The sequence below is a fragment of the Musa acuminata genome, chromosome BXJ2-3 (assembly GCF_036884655.1).
Source record: "Musa acuminata AAA Group cultivar baxijiao chromosome BXJ2-3, Cavendish_Baxijiao_AAA, whole genome shotgun sequence".
Taxonomy (NCBI): Eukaryota; Viridiplantae; Streptophyta; class Magnoliopsida; order Zingiberales; family Musaceae; genus Musa; species Musa acuminata.
This window is the reverse complement of record NC_088340.1, coordinates 42,404,668-42,422,092: the sequence shown is the minus strand read 5'-3', so window position 1 is coordinate 42,422,092 and position 17,425 is coordinate 42,404,668. Positions and strand designations below refer to the sequence as shown.

Genomic DNA, 17,425 nt, shown 5'->3' with positions numbered 1-17,425 from the left:
GCTTAGTGAAAAACTTTCGAACTCAAATCCCAAGGCTTTTGGGGAATCAGCCTATCATCAACTGTACGGTATCAAGTGGGTATCACTATTCAACGACTCACAATGAAAACCACTTGGTGCTCATGGGTTCGTTGTCCATCTAATAAACCTTCACCAACAACAGCGATCTTTCTTCCGACAAAGCAATAAAAACTTATATTATTGTTATGTCATCAGCATTATTTACTCTCATAAGTTTCGAGACTGATAAAATATATAATTGATATAAAAATCTTTTTGTTTAGTTATTTATTTTTTAAAATAATAATGATCTTTATTTTTATAAGAATTAAGTTTCTATTGGATTTTTAATATATATATATATATACATATATATCAGTTATAATGTTGTTAAGTACACATATTATTTTTATGAAAATATCAAAAATATTGTAAATGTATTCACAGGTAGTATAATTAATACTATATACATGAGGATTAGATCGATCCATAACACATAGTACAGTGATAATAGATTGGTCCAAAGGGTATAAAGTATCTGCTTTGTATAGTGATAATAGATTGGATTGACAAATATGAGAAGAGACACCTCGAAAAAAACCAAAGACAAATCCTTGAAAATTTGCACTAGAAAATATGTAACACAAACAAAAATTACCTTGTCGCACTAATAAATTCTATTATAATTTTTGAATTATCAAATCATCCTATTTTGAATTTTCAAGATTTTTAAGTATTTAAAAATTAGTTTACTAAAATTTAATTTGATGAACGTCATTCGGATTGGTGCCATCTGTTTCTTCTCCATATTTTCTCGTTTACTGCCCTCGATTTTTCGTTTTTTTTGTTCCTTTAAGGTTTATAAATTGCGTGATTTCTGACGGGTTTTCTTCTAAAAATTCGATTTTGTGGAGTTTTCTGCCATAAAGATCGCATTTTGTCCTCAATTGGCAGGACTTTGGATGATCTCATGGCAGGTGGAGCCTGATCGCCAACGCCGGCAGTGGCTCCGCGCACCTCCTCCTCGCCCGGCGGCAACTGCTCCTCTCCCTCTGCCGTCCGCCTGCGTCGACCTCAGGCGGTGGCTATCTCCACAAACGCCGAGACGACGAGTACGACGCGATGTAAGCCACTGAGGCCGACTCCAACTGCTCAACCACAGTGATTGATGAGTTATCCCCATCATTGCTGTATCTGCATAAACGCCAACTATTTCATGATGTAAGAACCATCAGCAGCTCTCATCTATTATAAAACAGATCGATATGCATGAATGCCTGCTTCAAGGAATTCAAGAACAAGCACTGCACGTGAACATAGATTAATTATTTCGACTGTTTTGCGTTGATGAGTGAGACCAAAAGCAGACCAGGATGTCTGCATTCCTGTCATTTCCGTGTCCTGCTCCTTGATGATAAGAATGCACTTAGCAGCATTCATGAAGATGACGACGCCATCAACAGCCACTACAATTTAGAGCTGTCGTAGTGGGAAGTGATGGCTTCAGATCATATTCTAATTCATGGCCTCTGCACCTCCGAGGAGCAGTTTAGAAGGATAGCAGAGAACAGTTCATACTACTGGTTCCTATCTAGCAAAGACCTTTGCAGGATTGCTTTTAGCAATGCAATGAACCCTTTGGATCATTCTCACTGGAGAACAAAGCACAATAAAGAATGACATAGCAACAGCTTTGTAGGGCATATCGATCCTGTACAGTAGCAGGAGAAAGCAAGTACATGCCATGACCCTTCTCGGTGCCTATCAACAAGCACTGCTGTTGAAGGAAAAGTATGGCATGCCAATAGTTCAAACAACACGAAGAAGGACAATCCATGGAGAGTTGCTTCATCTTCCTCCGGAGACAGAGTTGAGACATATCAAGTTCTGGCCTTGTCATCCACCCATGAATAGTTTCATTCTTTGTGTTAAACAACTGTGCACGTAAAAGATCAACTGATCACTATTATTAGATCTACAGCTTTGTTTGATTAGACTGTAAAAAGATGCATTGGAGAAGGAAAAGAGCAGAGATTTTTATTATGATCCTACAGTTCATGCATGGAATGGGCCAGATCATTGAAGGAGCATATATTTCATAGAGCCCCCCTACTCCGCTGATAGCTCAGAATCTCTTTTGCTGGCATCGAACTTCTTGCCATGATAGCTCGTCAGATGGAATTTGATACAGACATCAATATAGATTTGAAATATGTATCAACAGTTGCTGCAGACAGAGAAGCAACTTGTGCTTTTGGAGGTACTCTCTCTGTTTGCCGCAAAGCACATGGGATCCATGAGACCAGAGACATTTGCTCATAATGATGATGAGAGAGATGGATGGATATATTGAGACTGTGACAATACTAGGATACAACTGCCAGCTCTACGAGATTCTAGTGGAAGGTAATGAGCATTAATGGAGTGAAGGAATGAGAGGAAGAAGAAGAAGAAGAAGAAGAACTTTCTTTATTATATTAGCCTTATTAACAACGAAATACCAAAAAGGAGGAGAAAATTGTGACCAAAAACAGACCAGAAGGACAAGCTATGGTGAATTCAAATGTAAGGAACAGAGAGAGGTAACGTGCATTGAAGAAACTCTAGATGAATTCCACATTGAATTCGCCTGCCGATGCTTCTCGAGGGACATTGAAGCAGATATCTGAGAGATCACGAGGCAGTGAACCCACTGGTTCTGTGCTGAAATCTTCTGAGCTCATTACATGTTGACACTCTCGCCAAGAACTATGCTTGTGTTCATGAGGCTCCACAAGTGTTTCCGCCTTGCTCACAGATACCCAATTCAATGCTTCACTTCCAAACACATGCTTTATCTCAGGTACTACGTTGCAGTTCCAGTTGCCGCTGTTGCTGGAGCTCTCCCCGTAGCCAAAGTTCTCTGGAACATCCATGACACCGCCATAATCACATAACTCTGGCTTGACTAAGCATTCATTCTGGCTTAGCGGCTCAAAAGGCTGGTGGAATTGGTAGTAGAAGTTCGCGTTGCTCTCTATTGAATCCAAACATGTCTGGATTTCGATCAGCGGGAAGGGATGCTCCGGCAACTGCTCAAAGTTAGCACCAGAATTCGAGTAATACATTCTGATCGTCTCTTCTTGTGTTTTCACCTCGTTCAGTGGCCTATGGGTGGTTGGGTCGATTCCCCTCAGTCGCAGTTTCTTCTTGAGGCATGAGTTCCAGAAGTTCTTGATCTCGTTGTCTGTTCTTCCCGGTAACTGTGATGCAATTTTGGACCACCTGCAGCCACAGAACACGAGAAAGGTTGATGCTATGAGTTGCTCACTGAAACTCTTCATGATTAGCTGCTACCTGTTGCCCAGAATTCCATGTAGACCTATGATCACGTCCTCTTCTTGCTGAGAGAAGCTGCCTCTTTTAAGGTCTGGCCTCAGGTAATTGATCCACCTGAGTCTACAGCTCTTCCCACAGCGCTGCAGTCCTGTGAGAGCAAAGACGAGGATGGTGAAGAAAGAGTCTGGCAACAAGGCAGAGTCGAACAAATACCTGCTAGTTTTGGCACAGAGCTCCAACATCCAAGTCCAAACGCACTGATGTGATTGTAGAGCTTCTCATCTTCTTCAGGAGACCACAACCCTTTCCTTAGCTTCTGCCTGAGACAGCAAGAATGCCGTCCCATTCCTTCTGCCGCTGAACTTGTTATAGATAGATATGCTTAAGATTCGCAGAAGGATAAAGCAGAGAGGATGAAGAAGGAAGCACAGGAAGGCCTAAGCAAGTCTCTGTTCCTCTTGCACTGCAATATATTGGGATTTAAGATGACTTACAATGCATAAAATATTTCCAAAAGAGACTGATTCGAGGGACGTGAGTTAGGAGTGATGGAAGGAAAGGTGAAAGCTTTTTGGTTAGTTGGGAAATGACACTTTCACTAGCTGCCATGACTATGAAGCTTTCTTAACGTGTTCTCTCTTTTCTCCAAGAACAGTAAGAACAGAGGAATCTCCAGTCTCAGTTGAAAGTATAGTACATACTTCACCTTACGCCAAAAGTTCATCATGAAGAATCAATTCCTTTGTTCCAGTCATGAACACAACGGAAGACAGTATCAGTTTCCATATTTCTACTTCACCTCCCTGAAATGAATGGTTCACTTTCCTTGAGATTTCCCTGTGGATATGAACAGATAACGCGGTCTCAAACTAACAGCTTGCTATCACTCTAAGATGGTTACCAGTTCTACATGACTAGCTAACCACAGGAATGACTATGCCCCAAGAATCAGTTCTAGTGGCATTAAAATTATATGTTCTTTTATCTTACACAATATATGTTGAGAAAGGCCTAAATAATCGATTGAGATTTAGTTCTCTGTGGACTGTAACAGGGATCAGAATGAAGTGACATGATCTGATAAGAATCGCTGAGCTTGAAAAGGTGTGAAGAAGCAAACAGAGATGGAAAGCTTAGAACTCACTCTAATCTGTGGTCCATCGACGTCCCTCTCGATTGGCTTATGAGGATGACTGGAAATCTGTTGAATTATGTTGCATTCCCACCTGATGATTCCATGAAAAGTGTGACCATCTCAACTGTGACAGCCAGCAATTTCTACTCTGCTCTGTCTTACTTCTCATTTTCATCAAATAAAAACCAATCATTTCCTCAACAAAGAAAAAGTTAAAAGCACCGATATGGATAGCTCCATCTCCATCTTTTTTCCCTTATGCCAGATGATTTATTTCAGAGCTATTAGCAATGTTGTTCTTCTTGTTAAGATTAGGTGGTAGGTTCCTCAGGTTCAGCTAGGAAGAGTTCTTAGATGTGGACTTCTACCTACATACCTGCCTCCTTTGGAAAGGAAACATCATACTGACTCCTCCTTGAAGTCACAAAAAACAGAGGCAATCTTGCCTATCCTGTTTAGGAATTGTGTTCTATTATGAGATGGCGTAAGGCCTACCTGTCCTACAATTAAACTCCATCATGAATCTACTAACCCTGTTGGCTGCTGACCAGAGTTAATGCATGTGTTCCTCTCTCCAGTGAAGACTTACAATAAACCCACAGCACTGTTCTTTTCCTTCACCAAACCACACAAAGGTGTGCCTGTTGTTCATGACCAGCATTTTTATTCTCTCAGCATCCTGGAGATGTGTTGATCATGCAGCTCAAGTGTCCAACAGTCAAAGCTTAATCGAGTAGCCACCTTCACCCTTCAATCGACAGAACAGTTGGATAAAAGCCTTGTGTGGCTTGTTTAGTCAAGTCATCAACATAATCATTGTATCACAAGAGGATTAGACTTTATAAATTGTTCTTAGGTAGTCTGTATTATTACTGAAAAGATGGACATGTTATGCTGATGGATTGATTGTTGACCTTCGTTTGCCGACTAAAGATGCCACTTTGCCTCCCAAAATCTTATCTTCCATCACTGAGAGGTATTAACATGGTGGATTAATGGTGCGAGTCAAAGCAAAGAGCACGAATGATCCCTTGACAGATTGAAAGGATCAGTAAGATCTTGCTTGCCAGTTGTTTCCCACTGTTAACTTTCATCGAGCTCAGAAATCAGCAATGACTGAGAAGAAGATGCGAGGGGGAGATCAATGGGGATATTTCCCACCAACAGCTGCCACTTTTTTTACTCTACTCACTCCATCTTTTTCTTAGCTCCACTCGGCATGGAAAACGAACTCGATGAGGGGGTGGAGACATCCGATCACCATCAGATCGAGGTGTTTTCTTCTACCTTGGAAGGCATCTGTGACACCAACGTGATCTGACGTTGAATCGTGTACATTCTGCGTACTGACTCATGTGGGGCTTCCGAACAAAGACCTTGAGATGATAGGTAACTTGCATTCAGGGAAAACAGCTAGCGGGAGAGAGAGAGAGAGAGATCTCCTCTTCATCCACAGTCAAACTCTACAGCAAGATGAAGATGATGTCCAACAAAGCTAACGCGGAAGGGTTGAGCATAAACTGCATCATCTTCCTCGAAGGAACAACAAGGCATTTCACAGTCAAACTCTACGACGTTCAACCAGTTGACAATTTCCATTGTCGGCAGGCTGTGTTAACACCGGTGAAGTAGGTTAGGTCAGTGATAGGATATAAAATAAGCATGACATAACTGAGAAGTTCATGGAGCAGCTGCACACAGTACCTCCGAGATTTAGAGCTGTGTCGATCGATCTACTTTTACTGTCAATCTCTGCAATGCCGACACTAACTTTATTCTGATCTGTATCCCGTGATCATGAAGTTGAGAGTCTTCGTTCTCCTTCTCGGTGCTCTCAAAGCAGACTGTTTGCTTTGCATCCCAAAGAATGGTGGCCCAGGGAATCCAACAGCAAAGCTTCCCTTTCAAGAAGAGATCATGATCCAAGAATGATTAGTCAAAGTAAAGCTCAGCAACTCACCTTTTGCCTTTTTTTTCTTCCTCATCCATCCATCTTGTCTGCAACATTGTCTCCCTGTCCCATGGAAAGTGATTCTCCACGCTCCACAGCCTTTGTGCCTTCTTGTCCAACTGGTCCTCTTTCAGCTACCATCACACACTGTTCCTGTTTCACCATAACAACGTTCTTTTCTCTGCCTGCTTTCACCATTCCAGATGCATGCTCCAATGGCGAAACGAGGTATCTTTGTGCAAGCTTCAAATATCACCGGCAGTTCAAGTCTTCTAGGGGCAAAGCTATGAATTCGCAGATTGATGCTAAAAAAGGAATGATGTGTTCATCCATTTTCTCATGCCGACATGGTCTGGCAATCAAACTTCATCTCTCATTTAAGCTGTGCCGTAAACCAAACATCAAGCTGACATCGACGACACACACTCGAGAGCGTCTCTGCAATCCATTATGTAGCAATTATAATACCATGGCAACCCAGAGCTTGTATGCTTTGCGGATAAACCAACCAGAACAGAGGAGGGAGATGATTAGCCTGAGTTCCTCCATCAACCCTTGGAGCTAAATCAAAGTCTCTGAGATTCTTGATCACCATTGCCTCCATCCACCTTACCAAGGAAGCCATGACAGCACTCCAAGGCCATGCCTCCATAGGTCTGCTCTATGCCACATGAAATCAAATTATCCAAGCCTACTCTGCCAAGTACCAATCCATCTTCACCATCTTAAAATGAATTAGAATTCCTAAAACTCTCTTGTCAACGATGTAATCTTCCCAAATGCCTCCCATTTCACACATATATATATATATATATATATATATAAAGTTGGATATGTAATATTGCTTCTAGAATTAAACACTTATTATTGGACTAGTTAATACAAACTCATAATTAAAAGTGTCCGAGTGTAGCTTCATTGATAAATAATTTTCCATTTCCATTATCTTTAGATGAATTAAAACTATAAAAAAACATATATGTTGAGTAATTTTTTTGTCAAAATAGTATAGAACAAAGAAAGAACTCACAAATAATTTCTTATATTGAAAGAAAAGATTTCAAATCATCTTTTATATTAGAAATATTCATATGTAAAAGATAAAGCGACATAGATTAAGAGAATAGTCTCATCTAAAGATTTAAAAAGTAAATTATATGAAATTGAATTGATGGTTGATATATATATATATATATATATATATATATATATATATATATATATGTTAAGCTTCACTAGTTTGATTCAAACTGGTCGAGATTTGATTTATTATCTTTTGGAAAATCAAATAATTTTGGTGAGTAAATAATTCATGAAGTTACTAAAAAAATTAAAATTATTTTTACAAGATTCGTAACATTCGTTGTGACTTTCGTTCAGTCTATGTTTGCAATTTCTAATTGGTTAAGTAGAGAGCCAAGTAATGACCACGTGTACTCCTCACGTCGCAACCTAGGACGAGACTAGAAGGAACGAGAAGAGCGGCTCCCGATGTGCGCCACGCCCGAAGTCGTAACCTAAGTCCGGACCTAAGTTTGGGCGATACCCGTTCCTGATATGGAAATGTGCGAGCACGCGGGTTGCTCACGTCCGCACAGCTCTACCCGTCTTTGGCGTCCCGACTCAACTCGTGTCGTGGGTTGCTGCATGGAGCTGCTCTCGTTAAATCGCCGTCACGCCATCAGCCCACCTTTGTATTACTGCTGTGCCATTCCCTCCGCAGGCATCCCTTGTCCCCTTCATACCCAGGTGAACCCGGTTCATCAAGGGACCCGGCTGTGGCTGCGCGAACCGCTCCCAGACAAACCGGGTTCGCTCATGAATGAGGCAATAGAAGGGATCATGCTGTGGGTTGCTGCATGGAGCTGCCATCGTTAAATAACCGTCATGCCATCAGCCCACCTTTGTATTACGCTGTGCCATTCCCCACCGCTGGCATCCTTTGTCCCCTTCGTACCCAGGCGAACCCGGTTCATCAAGGGACCCGCGTGTAGCCGCGCGAACCGCTCCCAGCCAAACCGGGTTCGCGCACCAATGAGGTAATAAAAGGGATCTAGTAGGGTAATTTTGGTACTTCGTTGATGCGTCCCCCCTCCGATTGTGCATGAATGTTAGGTACTCGATGGCTTGCTTTCTCCCAACCCTCTGCTTCGGTTGTGCGATCCCGTAGTGGTGGCGATTAATGGCGGCGGCAGGGACGCGCGGGGCGATGGTGGTCGGAGATGAAGGTGATCTGAAGGCGACCTTCCGCCAGGTCTACGGTCGCCTCAAGTCGGAGCTTTTCGAAGATGCCGCCTTCGACTACACCGACGAGGCTCGTCAATGGATCGACAGGGTACTTCTAATCATAACGTTTCATATATAGACGAGTTCGGTCAGATTTGGGATTTTATTTGTGGAGATCTTACCCCAATGCCTAGCCTCTTGACATCTTGAATGGGATCTTCAATGGTTTAGGACCTCCGAAATATCTCGCTTTTGCCTTATTTGCTATGTATAATAACCTTACTCTGCTATTTGGGCTAGGTGCAGGTGCCTGATATGGTTGAACTTTTGTTGCAATGCACTTGGACCAAGTTTCTAGCAACTATTAGAAGCATTGCATTAAATGGTTTGTCTTGAATACAATTTTGGTTTAGGAATCCAGCTCAGAGGTCCCTGTTGAGAAAGCAAGTATTCGGAGGGTGCAAGGATCATTGGAGGATTCCTTCTGTTGATTAAGTTGGATTTGTGTGATCGGGGGCCATTTCTTCTCCAAGATTTCCACATTTGTAACTTATGTTGTCAATTATGAGATATTAATAAGAAGATTTTGAAAATTGGTTTTGGTCGATGGAGAGAATCATTTGGATGATTGTGGTGATTAAGAGTTTTAAGATAAGTTTTATGGTTCTAAATTTGTAATTTGTGGATAAAGAAACCGTGTGAGATAAGCAAAAAATTAAAGGGAGGTATCTGAAGTGTTAAAAATGATGTTAGATGCAAGTTTCTGACATTATTGGTATTCTATGAACTAAGAAGTGTGTATGAATTATGAACAATGAAGACTTGGAAAGTTACAGGCCAGAACGGATAAATACATTTGTGACCTTACCCTTCTGTGTGATTTTTAATCAGATTATTCAAGACCTATTTGCCACGACTGAAGCAGCTGAATCCAACCTGAAAACCGATCCTCCAGGATTTCAAACCAATCCAGCCAAAACTAAGCCATTATTGTGTGTCAACCTTGCTACTATTTGGACCTTTGGACTTTTCTGAAATTGGAACTAATCCATATGGGTCAGTTTCAGCCTTTTCAAACTAAGCTCTGAAAAGGATGGTCATTCTTGTTTAAATCTTGTTGCATACATTTGTTATACTTCTCTGTTTCTTTCCCCCTGAAAATATGGATTGATTTTGAGGTACGTGCCTTTGTTCTTTTTGGTCAAAATCTTATCAGCGTGGGATATGTTTAATTATATGTTAGTACTATCATAAATTATTTTTTCTGATTGATCTCAGTTTTTCAATGAACAAATGGTCAGAGCTTATTATCATATCTTTTGCTTTGTTACTTGGTTTCTGTATTGACTGGAATATTTGCTGTAAGTACTAGCATGTTTCTAAGTTATTATCCTGTTGGTTCTTATTTAGAACAGTTTTAGCTTATCACCTCTCTGTCCAAACTATCTTATCTGATATCTGAATGATAATTATTCCTTTGTTTTTTTCTTGTTACAGATGCTGGACTACAATGTACCTGGAGGTGAGCAAATGCTTTCATATGGAAAGTAAATGTGCAAATATATCCTCCAACAGCACTTCATTTGGCAACTATCATTTTGTAGGCAAGCTGAACCGTGGAATCTCTGTCATTGATAGCTACAAGTTGCTTAAAGAAGGAACCCAACTCAGTAATGAAGAAGTCTTTCTTGGATGTGCCCTTGGTTGGTGTATTGAATGGGTAGAGTTCTTTTGTTCTTCATGTTCTACATTATTTAAATGTTGAAGAAATATTTTTTACTTGTTTTAATGTCTGAAATCTAAATATTCTTTACTAAATTTGCAGCTTCAAGCATATTTTCTAGTCCTTGATGATATCATGGATAACTCACACACTAGACGTGGTCAGCTATGTTGGTTTAGAGTTCCTAAGGTTAGTTATTTTGGTTAAACATAGAATTTTATTTAAATGATATCTCACGTGTTCATCCATAAATTGGTTGGCTAACAAAATTTGCTCCATCTGAGCTGAACTCAGATATGTCCACTCTGAATGTGACTTTTCTTTTGTGCTATTACTCAATCATCTCTCTCTTTATATTTTTTATTTTTGCTAATTCCTTTTCTACATTTCACAGTGAAGTGACTTTTTCTTAAGGTATTTGAGGTGACTAACCTGGTATTTACTGTTCCTGAAATATAAGTTAATGGACTTATAAAATTTGGCTGATTCACTCATGGATCTGTTGCTTGCTGGTTAACTCACTCCCAAAATCAGTTATTCATGGCTTATAACACATCTCTCTCTCTCTCTCTCTCCCCATCTTTTTGGCCTCTTCTTTGAAAAGAAAATATAAGCATATACTATTCATTCAGAAAAACCCTTCTTTCTTGAACCAATTTTGATAGATGCTTTCTTATTTAACTTGCTGAAAGTATACATTTAGTTGCAATTGATCTACCGATAATGATAAGTTTGATTTTAGAATCTTTATTTATACAAATGAACTTAAATGTTCATGACAATATGCTTTGAAGCCTCATGTGCAAGCCACTGGGCCAGCTACTCATGCGAGGTAATCGACTGCAAAACTTCCTAATAACCACCATGTTCAAATATGATTACTGGCTTTGACCTTTTTATTGTTGATTTTTAAGTGCCAAAGAAACTTATTTATGATCTGTTTCACACTGATCATTTGAAATTTTAGGAATAAAAGAGCTGTGCAACTACATTAACCATCTTTCACATATATATTGTTGAATTATCTAGTGAGTTTTGAAATAGGGTCATTATATTTTTTATTTCTGCTTCTCAACATACCAAAACTAAAGTAGTTAAGGAACTAATACTTCTAGCAAAATTCTTGGACATTTGATATGAATTCAGCATGAGTGCATTATCTTATCATCCTTGATCAATGAGTGGTGTCACTTGTGGATTTAAATTTGTAATTGTTTTTAGATATTAACCAGCCATCTAGAAGCCCTTACACTGTATTTTATTTTCTTATTTATTAGTTGGTACTATCACTAGCTGAATCAACATTTTTTTGGCAGGTCAGATGAAATAAACATTACTCAGGTGGTGCCAGCACAAAGATATTTTATTGTTAGAGTTGTAAATAAGTAGTCCGCTCACATCAGGTGGAGATGGAGTATGACCTATATGAGAAACCAAAATCACTAATCCAATCAATATCTTTGGGTTGGTCAGGTTAACGTGTCAAGACAAATTTGGCTTTGCATGTGGAGAAAGGGGTCTGTCAAGGACTAGGTTCATCAAGTGGTCTAGTTTGGATTGGGTTCATCCAGTGGGCTTTCTTTGAGATTGAAAATTCTATTTATGATCTACGATATATTAGAATAATCATGGTGCAAAAATGCTGTAAGTTTCAATTTTTTTGTAACAATAAAATGTTGTTTTATGAAATATACAAATTTGTTATATTGGCTTTGGAAAATGCTTCAGTGGCTTTGACCAATAATCTTGTATGCTCGAATAGTATTTCAGGAAATAAATTAACTGCAAAACATTCTTCTAATGTTTATGTGCTATTGCCCTGTTAATATCACTTTTTTCATTTCTAGTGGCTTAGACCATGATCTTGTAGCTTTATTATATTTTCATGAATTTAAAAATGCTTCCATTAGTCTTTTGTATGTGAAATTATAACTACCTTCTTGTTTTCCAAGGAAGAGCCATTAACTTGCCATAGGTTCTTGTAATAGGTTGGACTTATTGCTGTAAATGATGGAATCCTACTTCGCAATCACATTCCTCAGATTCTTAAAAGGCATTTTAAGGGAAAGCCTTACTACGTAGATCTCCTTGATTTGTTTAATGAGGTAACCATTGTTATAAATATTATTATTTGCTTTAGCTCACGGACAATATCTTCTAGGACTAATATGTGCCCTGTCCTGTTAGGTTGAGTTTCAGACAGCTTCAGGGCAGATGCTGGATCTCATTACTACTCATGAAGGAGAAAAGGATTTGTCCAAATACACGATGACAGTGTATGTGGAAAAGCTTAGTTTAGTTAATAATATTGTACAATATCCTACATGCTGATTTGTTGTATAGTAAATATTATCCAGGAAATGTTAATATGAAACTTTATTGTCCTGTAAAAATGTCTTTTTTTAGAAGTGTAACTATTATTATTCATCTAGATTCCAGTTCTTAATTGAATTCTCTAACATGTTTTTAAGTTCTTGCTAATCTTGCAATTGTTTGGATGGATGCAGTTACAATCGTATCGTGCAATACAAAACTGCCTATTATTCCTTCTATCTACCAGTAAGTTAAATGAAATATTAAAAATTCAGATCATGTCAGACTTCTGCCCATATTTCTTGTTCCAATGTATCTGTTACTTCTACTGTTGCTCTAATTTTATATTTTTTTTAATCATTTTTGTTATAGTTAAAACTAGTAACAATACTTTTCTCTCAATAACCCTCCAGTACCTTGATGCCATGCATGTAAACTAGTTATGCATTTTGGCATATATTGCTTTCTGAAGTTCCACATGTGTAATCTGCTTCTAACCTTGAGAAGTTTATATTTTGATCCATTATTCTGAGATTCAGTGATTTACTTTAATTTGTGCAAGATGATTGCATATGCACCATCAACATGGTGTTAGCATTTTTGGTACTTTGGGGCAGGGTATAAGTGAATTGCTATTTAAAGCAACATATAGGTTACTTAAGCCTCCTTTAGAAGTTATTTCTTGAAGTGTGTTTTGGATCTACTTGCTTAGAGTTTATTGTATTCAAAGGTTCTATAAAAATAGATGCAGCTTTCTTCAGGATTTTAGTTTATAATATACACAATAGTATTCTTCAGTTTGTTTGAAATGCCATTCTAGTTAGTAGCTTTTTAATAAGGCAATCATAACCATCACAATGAGACGTCTTTTATCTTTTTGCTGCATTAAGTGTAGTGGCAAGTTTAACTCCAACAATCTTGTCAAGCCTTTTTGTTAGGCAAACCTTTTTTCTTCGCCTTTTTGCTGCACTTTGTCAAACATCTATATACTTCAGATGGCATTTCAGCCTCTTAGCATCTTGTAAATCTGTTAATTATTGAACTAATATAGACTGGAGGAGCAATATTTCTCGATATTCTACAACAACATACTATATTTTCTTTTTGTTTTTGTTGGGGGGTAGAAAATTCCTTGTGTTCAAAAGTGGTCCTGCTGCACTTTGGCTTTCTTTGAGTTGGTGGGTGGGACTAAAATAAACTTGACAGGCCTGAACAATTATTCAGTTTTCTTGTAATAAACTTCTGGAATCGCTTCTGGAATCATTTCCGACGTTATCTATTTCCAACTGATATATAACATCATATTGGCTATAATTTACCCTATTTCCTAAGATATCAATAACCTTTTAAATCCTATTTCATCTAGTATCTAAGCTTCATGTACTACTGCCTGAGGTATCAGGACCACAGAGATCAAGGATGCCTTTGTGGATTATAAAGTTGCATGTCCATCAAATTTGTTGGATCAAATTTTTATGTCATGAGTTGAGGGCTAACATCATCAACCTAATATGAGGAAGATGATGGGATATTTATCTAGCAAGTTTAGTAGATTCAGTACCCTTTTCTTTCTTGAACTATTGAGTGACAATGTTTCCAAGAAGAAGACAAGGATAAAAACGTCAAAAAAGTTCAAGATTGTTAATGAGTTAGCTGCATCAAGTAATACGATATTTTCTTGTTTTTCATAGTTAAGTCTGCATGCACCATGTTTTGGGTGTTAGGGATTTCCATGCAAACAATAACACCAGAGATTTCAGGAATGTTTTTGAAGAAAACGTAATATTTAGAAGCCTGATTTTCTTTGTCATACCTTATGGGAACCAAGCTTTCAGAAAGCATGTGTGGTACCTGTATCACTCCATTTATTTCTTTCTAGTGCATTCTTTATTTTTCTCATACTTTGTACTCTTTAAATATAAAAGCTCTAAATGGTTTGTTATTTGGTAACTTTAAAAATATCTTGTCCATATTCAGGTAGCGTGTGCACTGCTATTGGCAGGTGAAAATTTGGACAATTTTGTTGATGTGAAGAACATTCTTGTTGAAATGGGCACATATTTCCAAGTACAGGTAAATCTGGAATTTGTGAAATAGGTCCTGACCAATTTGCTTTGGCTTGCTAAGAGAATTACCTTTCTGTAATCTATAATAGTACTTCTCTTTCAGGATGACTACCTAGATTGCTTTGGTGATCCTGAAGTGATCGGGAAGGTAAATGCAATGACTAGTTTGTGACTTAAATTCATAAAAGAAATATCATTTTGTGAATGCTTATGCATAATATCTCTATACATATGCAAACGTTTACCTATAATTTTCTTTCCAAATGGTTAATATAATTAATTTCTAGAATTTCGTGCTCTTAATTTCTGTTAAGTTTTGACAGATTGGAACCGACATTGAAGATTTTAAATGCTCTTGGCTTGTAGTTCAAGCTTTAGAACGTGCTAATGAGAGCCAAATAAAATTTTTGTTGGTAAGGCTAGTTGATTCCTTCTATATCTGTACCATCAGTTATAACAGAGTTTATAAATTGCTAATCTTCAGGACAACTATGGAAAATCTGATCCAACTTGTGTTGCAAAAGTGAAAAGTATCTATAGAGATATTGATCTCCAGGTTTGACAAGTTCACCCTCATGTAGTCTCTGGAAATATTGAACTATATGATTTAATTTCAACACTAGATTCGGTGGAACGAATTCAGCACCAAAATCACATCTACAGCATGCATTAATATCAGTCTGTTGATTGACATACAAGAATTAGATTTTGTGCTGACTTATTGTTGCAGCTGTAATTGTTCATTTAATCTCGTAGCATCTGTTGATTTAGGGAATCATATTTGATGCTATGCCTTTATGAGTATCATGTCAATAGTGAACCTTTCTACTATTTGAAAAACACCAGCTAATGGCTTACCAAGTTCTTTTTTGGTAAGTGAACATTCTGAGTGTAATCATTTCTAGTTTTTTTATGATATGATATGTGGTTGTTTCTTTTCAATAGAACCTGTAAGACCAAATAGAAGATTGTCTTTGGTCTGAGGGATGTGCCTTTGCATTGTTTTAATAGAATGGGGACAGTAGATATTTTGAGGTTAATCATGGTCCATGACTGCCTTAATATCAAGGTGGTGACTATGATTGGATCGTCAAATTTAAGCACACTGAAGCTGACAATCAATCAGCATCACAGTTAAATTGTGTGGCCTTGGAGCCATCATAATGGTGAGTGAAGCCAGCTGTATCTGAAGAGCAACCCTTTGGCGATTGCAGCGGAACAGGTGGTTATACCATATACTTGATAGAGAAGAGCAGCGGTGAGCTGAATGCGAACAAACTGATAGAGACACTAATAGGATTGGATTCTTCAAAGTGACTGTCTTTAGGATTGGTGGTCAAAATTTCTATAAACTGGACACCCATATGCAAGCCTAATTGAACCAAAATCTGGTCATAAAACAGAAGATCAAGTTGCAGTTGTGACAAGTTGTTCCAACTCTTATTTGGCAACCTTTTTCTGGTGGCTTGCACAAATATTCCTAGTATACATGACTCAACAAGATCACCTTACAAAACCTGTAGGGTTTATCATTTAGAGAAATTTGCATGCATGACATGAGGTGAAGCATAATCCAATTATCGAACTAAGATGCAGGAACATGCACCAGAATTAAATTGGTCAGCATTATGTCGATGACCTTTGATAAAACACTACCTAAATTTATAGGAAAAATCATCAATTATTTCATAGTTGTATCTTTTCTTTTTTTAACTTAAATAATTAGAGCTTACATTTAATGGTTGATTATCTGTGATTTCAGATGACCTTATTTAAATTTTTTTTCTTCTTTCGTAACTTAGAATGTATTTTCCGAGTATGAGCGGACCAGTTATGAACGACTTATATCTGCAATTGAAGCCCTGCCAAGCAAAGCAGTTCAGGATGTTTTGAAGTCTTTTCTGCACAAGATCTACAAGCGGCAGAAGTAGTTCCACTGACTTCTGGTGATTTTACCTTGATTTGTCATTGTAGCTTGACTTTTGTATCTTGTCGTGCTATGCTTTTAATGAAACCATGTTCATTATAACCAGTTTGGGTTGATCTTGGTTTGAAAAGGTAGAGACATGGTCATTGTGGATGTCTACAAACCTAGAATCCATCAGTCAACCCAGCTTCTTCCTGATAATTTTCTAGATCCTACTTTAGCTAATGTTGCAACAGGTGATGAAAATTTCTGAAGTAGCATTTTTTTCATTTGTTCCTGTGGTTAACACTTTGACTGACCCACAGAATCTTTGCTCTATGTAATATGCAAGTCAATGGTTGTAATTAGGATTTTTCCTTTTTGTATTCCTAACACCATGTCCAAGCAACAGTGATGCTGATGATTCTCGACCATAGTTATCATCACAGAGTTCATGGATTTTTTTTTGTGTGGATAAACACCATTTTATTGTTGCAATGCAATCCATCTTAGACTTGATAATGTAAATTTGGATGCAACTTGAGCACCAATGTAAATAGACTAATGAGTAAATTTGTTTTCCTTCTTCGTAGGTCGTTGCTTCATTCGTGTCCAAGTTGTACTTTGTTGATATCTTGACCTAATCTATGAACTTACTACTGTCCCATTGCCTTCTTCTGGTCAACTTCAGAATGGAATAATATGAGGTAATGAAAACTATTCTTTAGGATCAATTGGTAATAGGAATTCATCTCTGCCGTCGTCATGTGGCCCGAGAAAGAGTCGT

At 38.1% G+C, this 17,425-nt stretch overlaps 2 protein-coding genes across 3 annotated transcripts; one reads left to right on the top strand and one right to left on the bottom strand.

The window, feature by feature from the left end:
* Positions 1 to 2,070: 2,070 nt before the first annotated feature.
* LOC135606606 (myb-related protein Hv33-like) lies at positions 2,071 to 4,136 on the bottom strand. Its single transcript, XM_065097651.1, has 3 exons — positions 3,532 to 4,136; positions 3,337 to 3,466; positions 2,071 to 3,264 (listed from the first exon to the last, which is right to left on the bottom strand). Exons 1-3 carry the CDS (start codon positions 3,662 to 3,664, stop codon positions 2,604 to 2,606), a joined length of 924 nt encoding a protein of 307 aa, XP_064953723.1. The 5' UTR covers positions 3,665 to 4,136; the 3' UTR covers positions 2,071 to 2,603.
* A 4,355-nt stretch (positions 4,137 to 8,491) lies between these two features.
* On the top strand, positions 8,492 to 16,764 carry LOC135608403 (farnesyl pyrophosphate synthase 1-like). 2 transcript variants are annotated; one of them, XM_065101243.1, is made up of 12 exons: positions 8,492 to 8,739; positions 10,128 to 10,152; positions 10,235 to 10,350; positions 10,456 to 10,542; positions 12,342 to 12,458; positions 12,541 to 12,629; positions 12,861 to 12,912; positions 14,644 to 14,739; positions 14,836 to 14,880; positions 15,056 to 15,145; positions 15,217 to 15,288; positions 16,535 to 16,764. In XM_065101243.1, exons 1-12 carry the CDS (start codon positions 8,587 to 8,589, stop codon positions 16,661 to 16,663), a joined length of 1,071 nt encoding a protein of 356 aa, XP_064957315.1. In that variant the 5' UTR covers positions 8,492 to 8,586; the 3' UTR covers positions 16,664 to 16,764. The 2 variants fall into 2 exon arrangements, with proteins under 2 accessions (XP_064957315.1, XP_064957316.1); XM_065101244.1 differs by lacking the exons at positions 15,056 to 15,145; positions 15,217 to 15,288.
* The last annotated feature ends 661 nt before the right edge of the window (positions 16,765 to 17,425 follow it).

Bases quoted from the DNA above. Each gene is read 5' to 3' on its own strand.
- LOC135606606 (XM_065097651.1), bottom strand. From the start codon at position 3,664: ATGGGACGGCATTCTTGCTGTCTCAGGCAGAAGCTAAGGAAAGGGTTG. The intron at 3,467-3,531 runs GTATTTGTTCGA...TTGCTCTCACAG, and splicing joins CTCTGTGCCAAAACTAGCAG to GACTGCAGCGCTGTGGGAAG. The intron at 3,265-3,336 runs GTAGCAGCTAAT...CTGTGGCTGCAG, and splicing joins CATGGAATTCTGGGCAACAG to GTGGTCCAAAATTGCATCAC.
- LOC135608403 (XM_065101243.1), top strand. From the start codon at position 8,587: ATGGCGGCGGCAGGGACGCGCGGGGCGATGGTGGTCGGAGATGAAGGT. The intron at 10,153-10,234 runs GTGAGCAAATGC...ATCATTTTGTAG, and splicing joins GGACTACAATGTACCTGGAG to GCAAGCTGAACCGTGGAATC. The intron at 12,630-12,860 runs GTATGTGGAAAA...GGATGGATGCAG, and splicing joins TCCAAATACACGATGACAGT to TTACAATCGTATCGTGCAAT.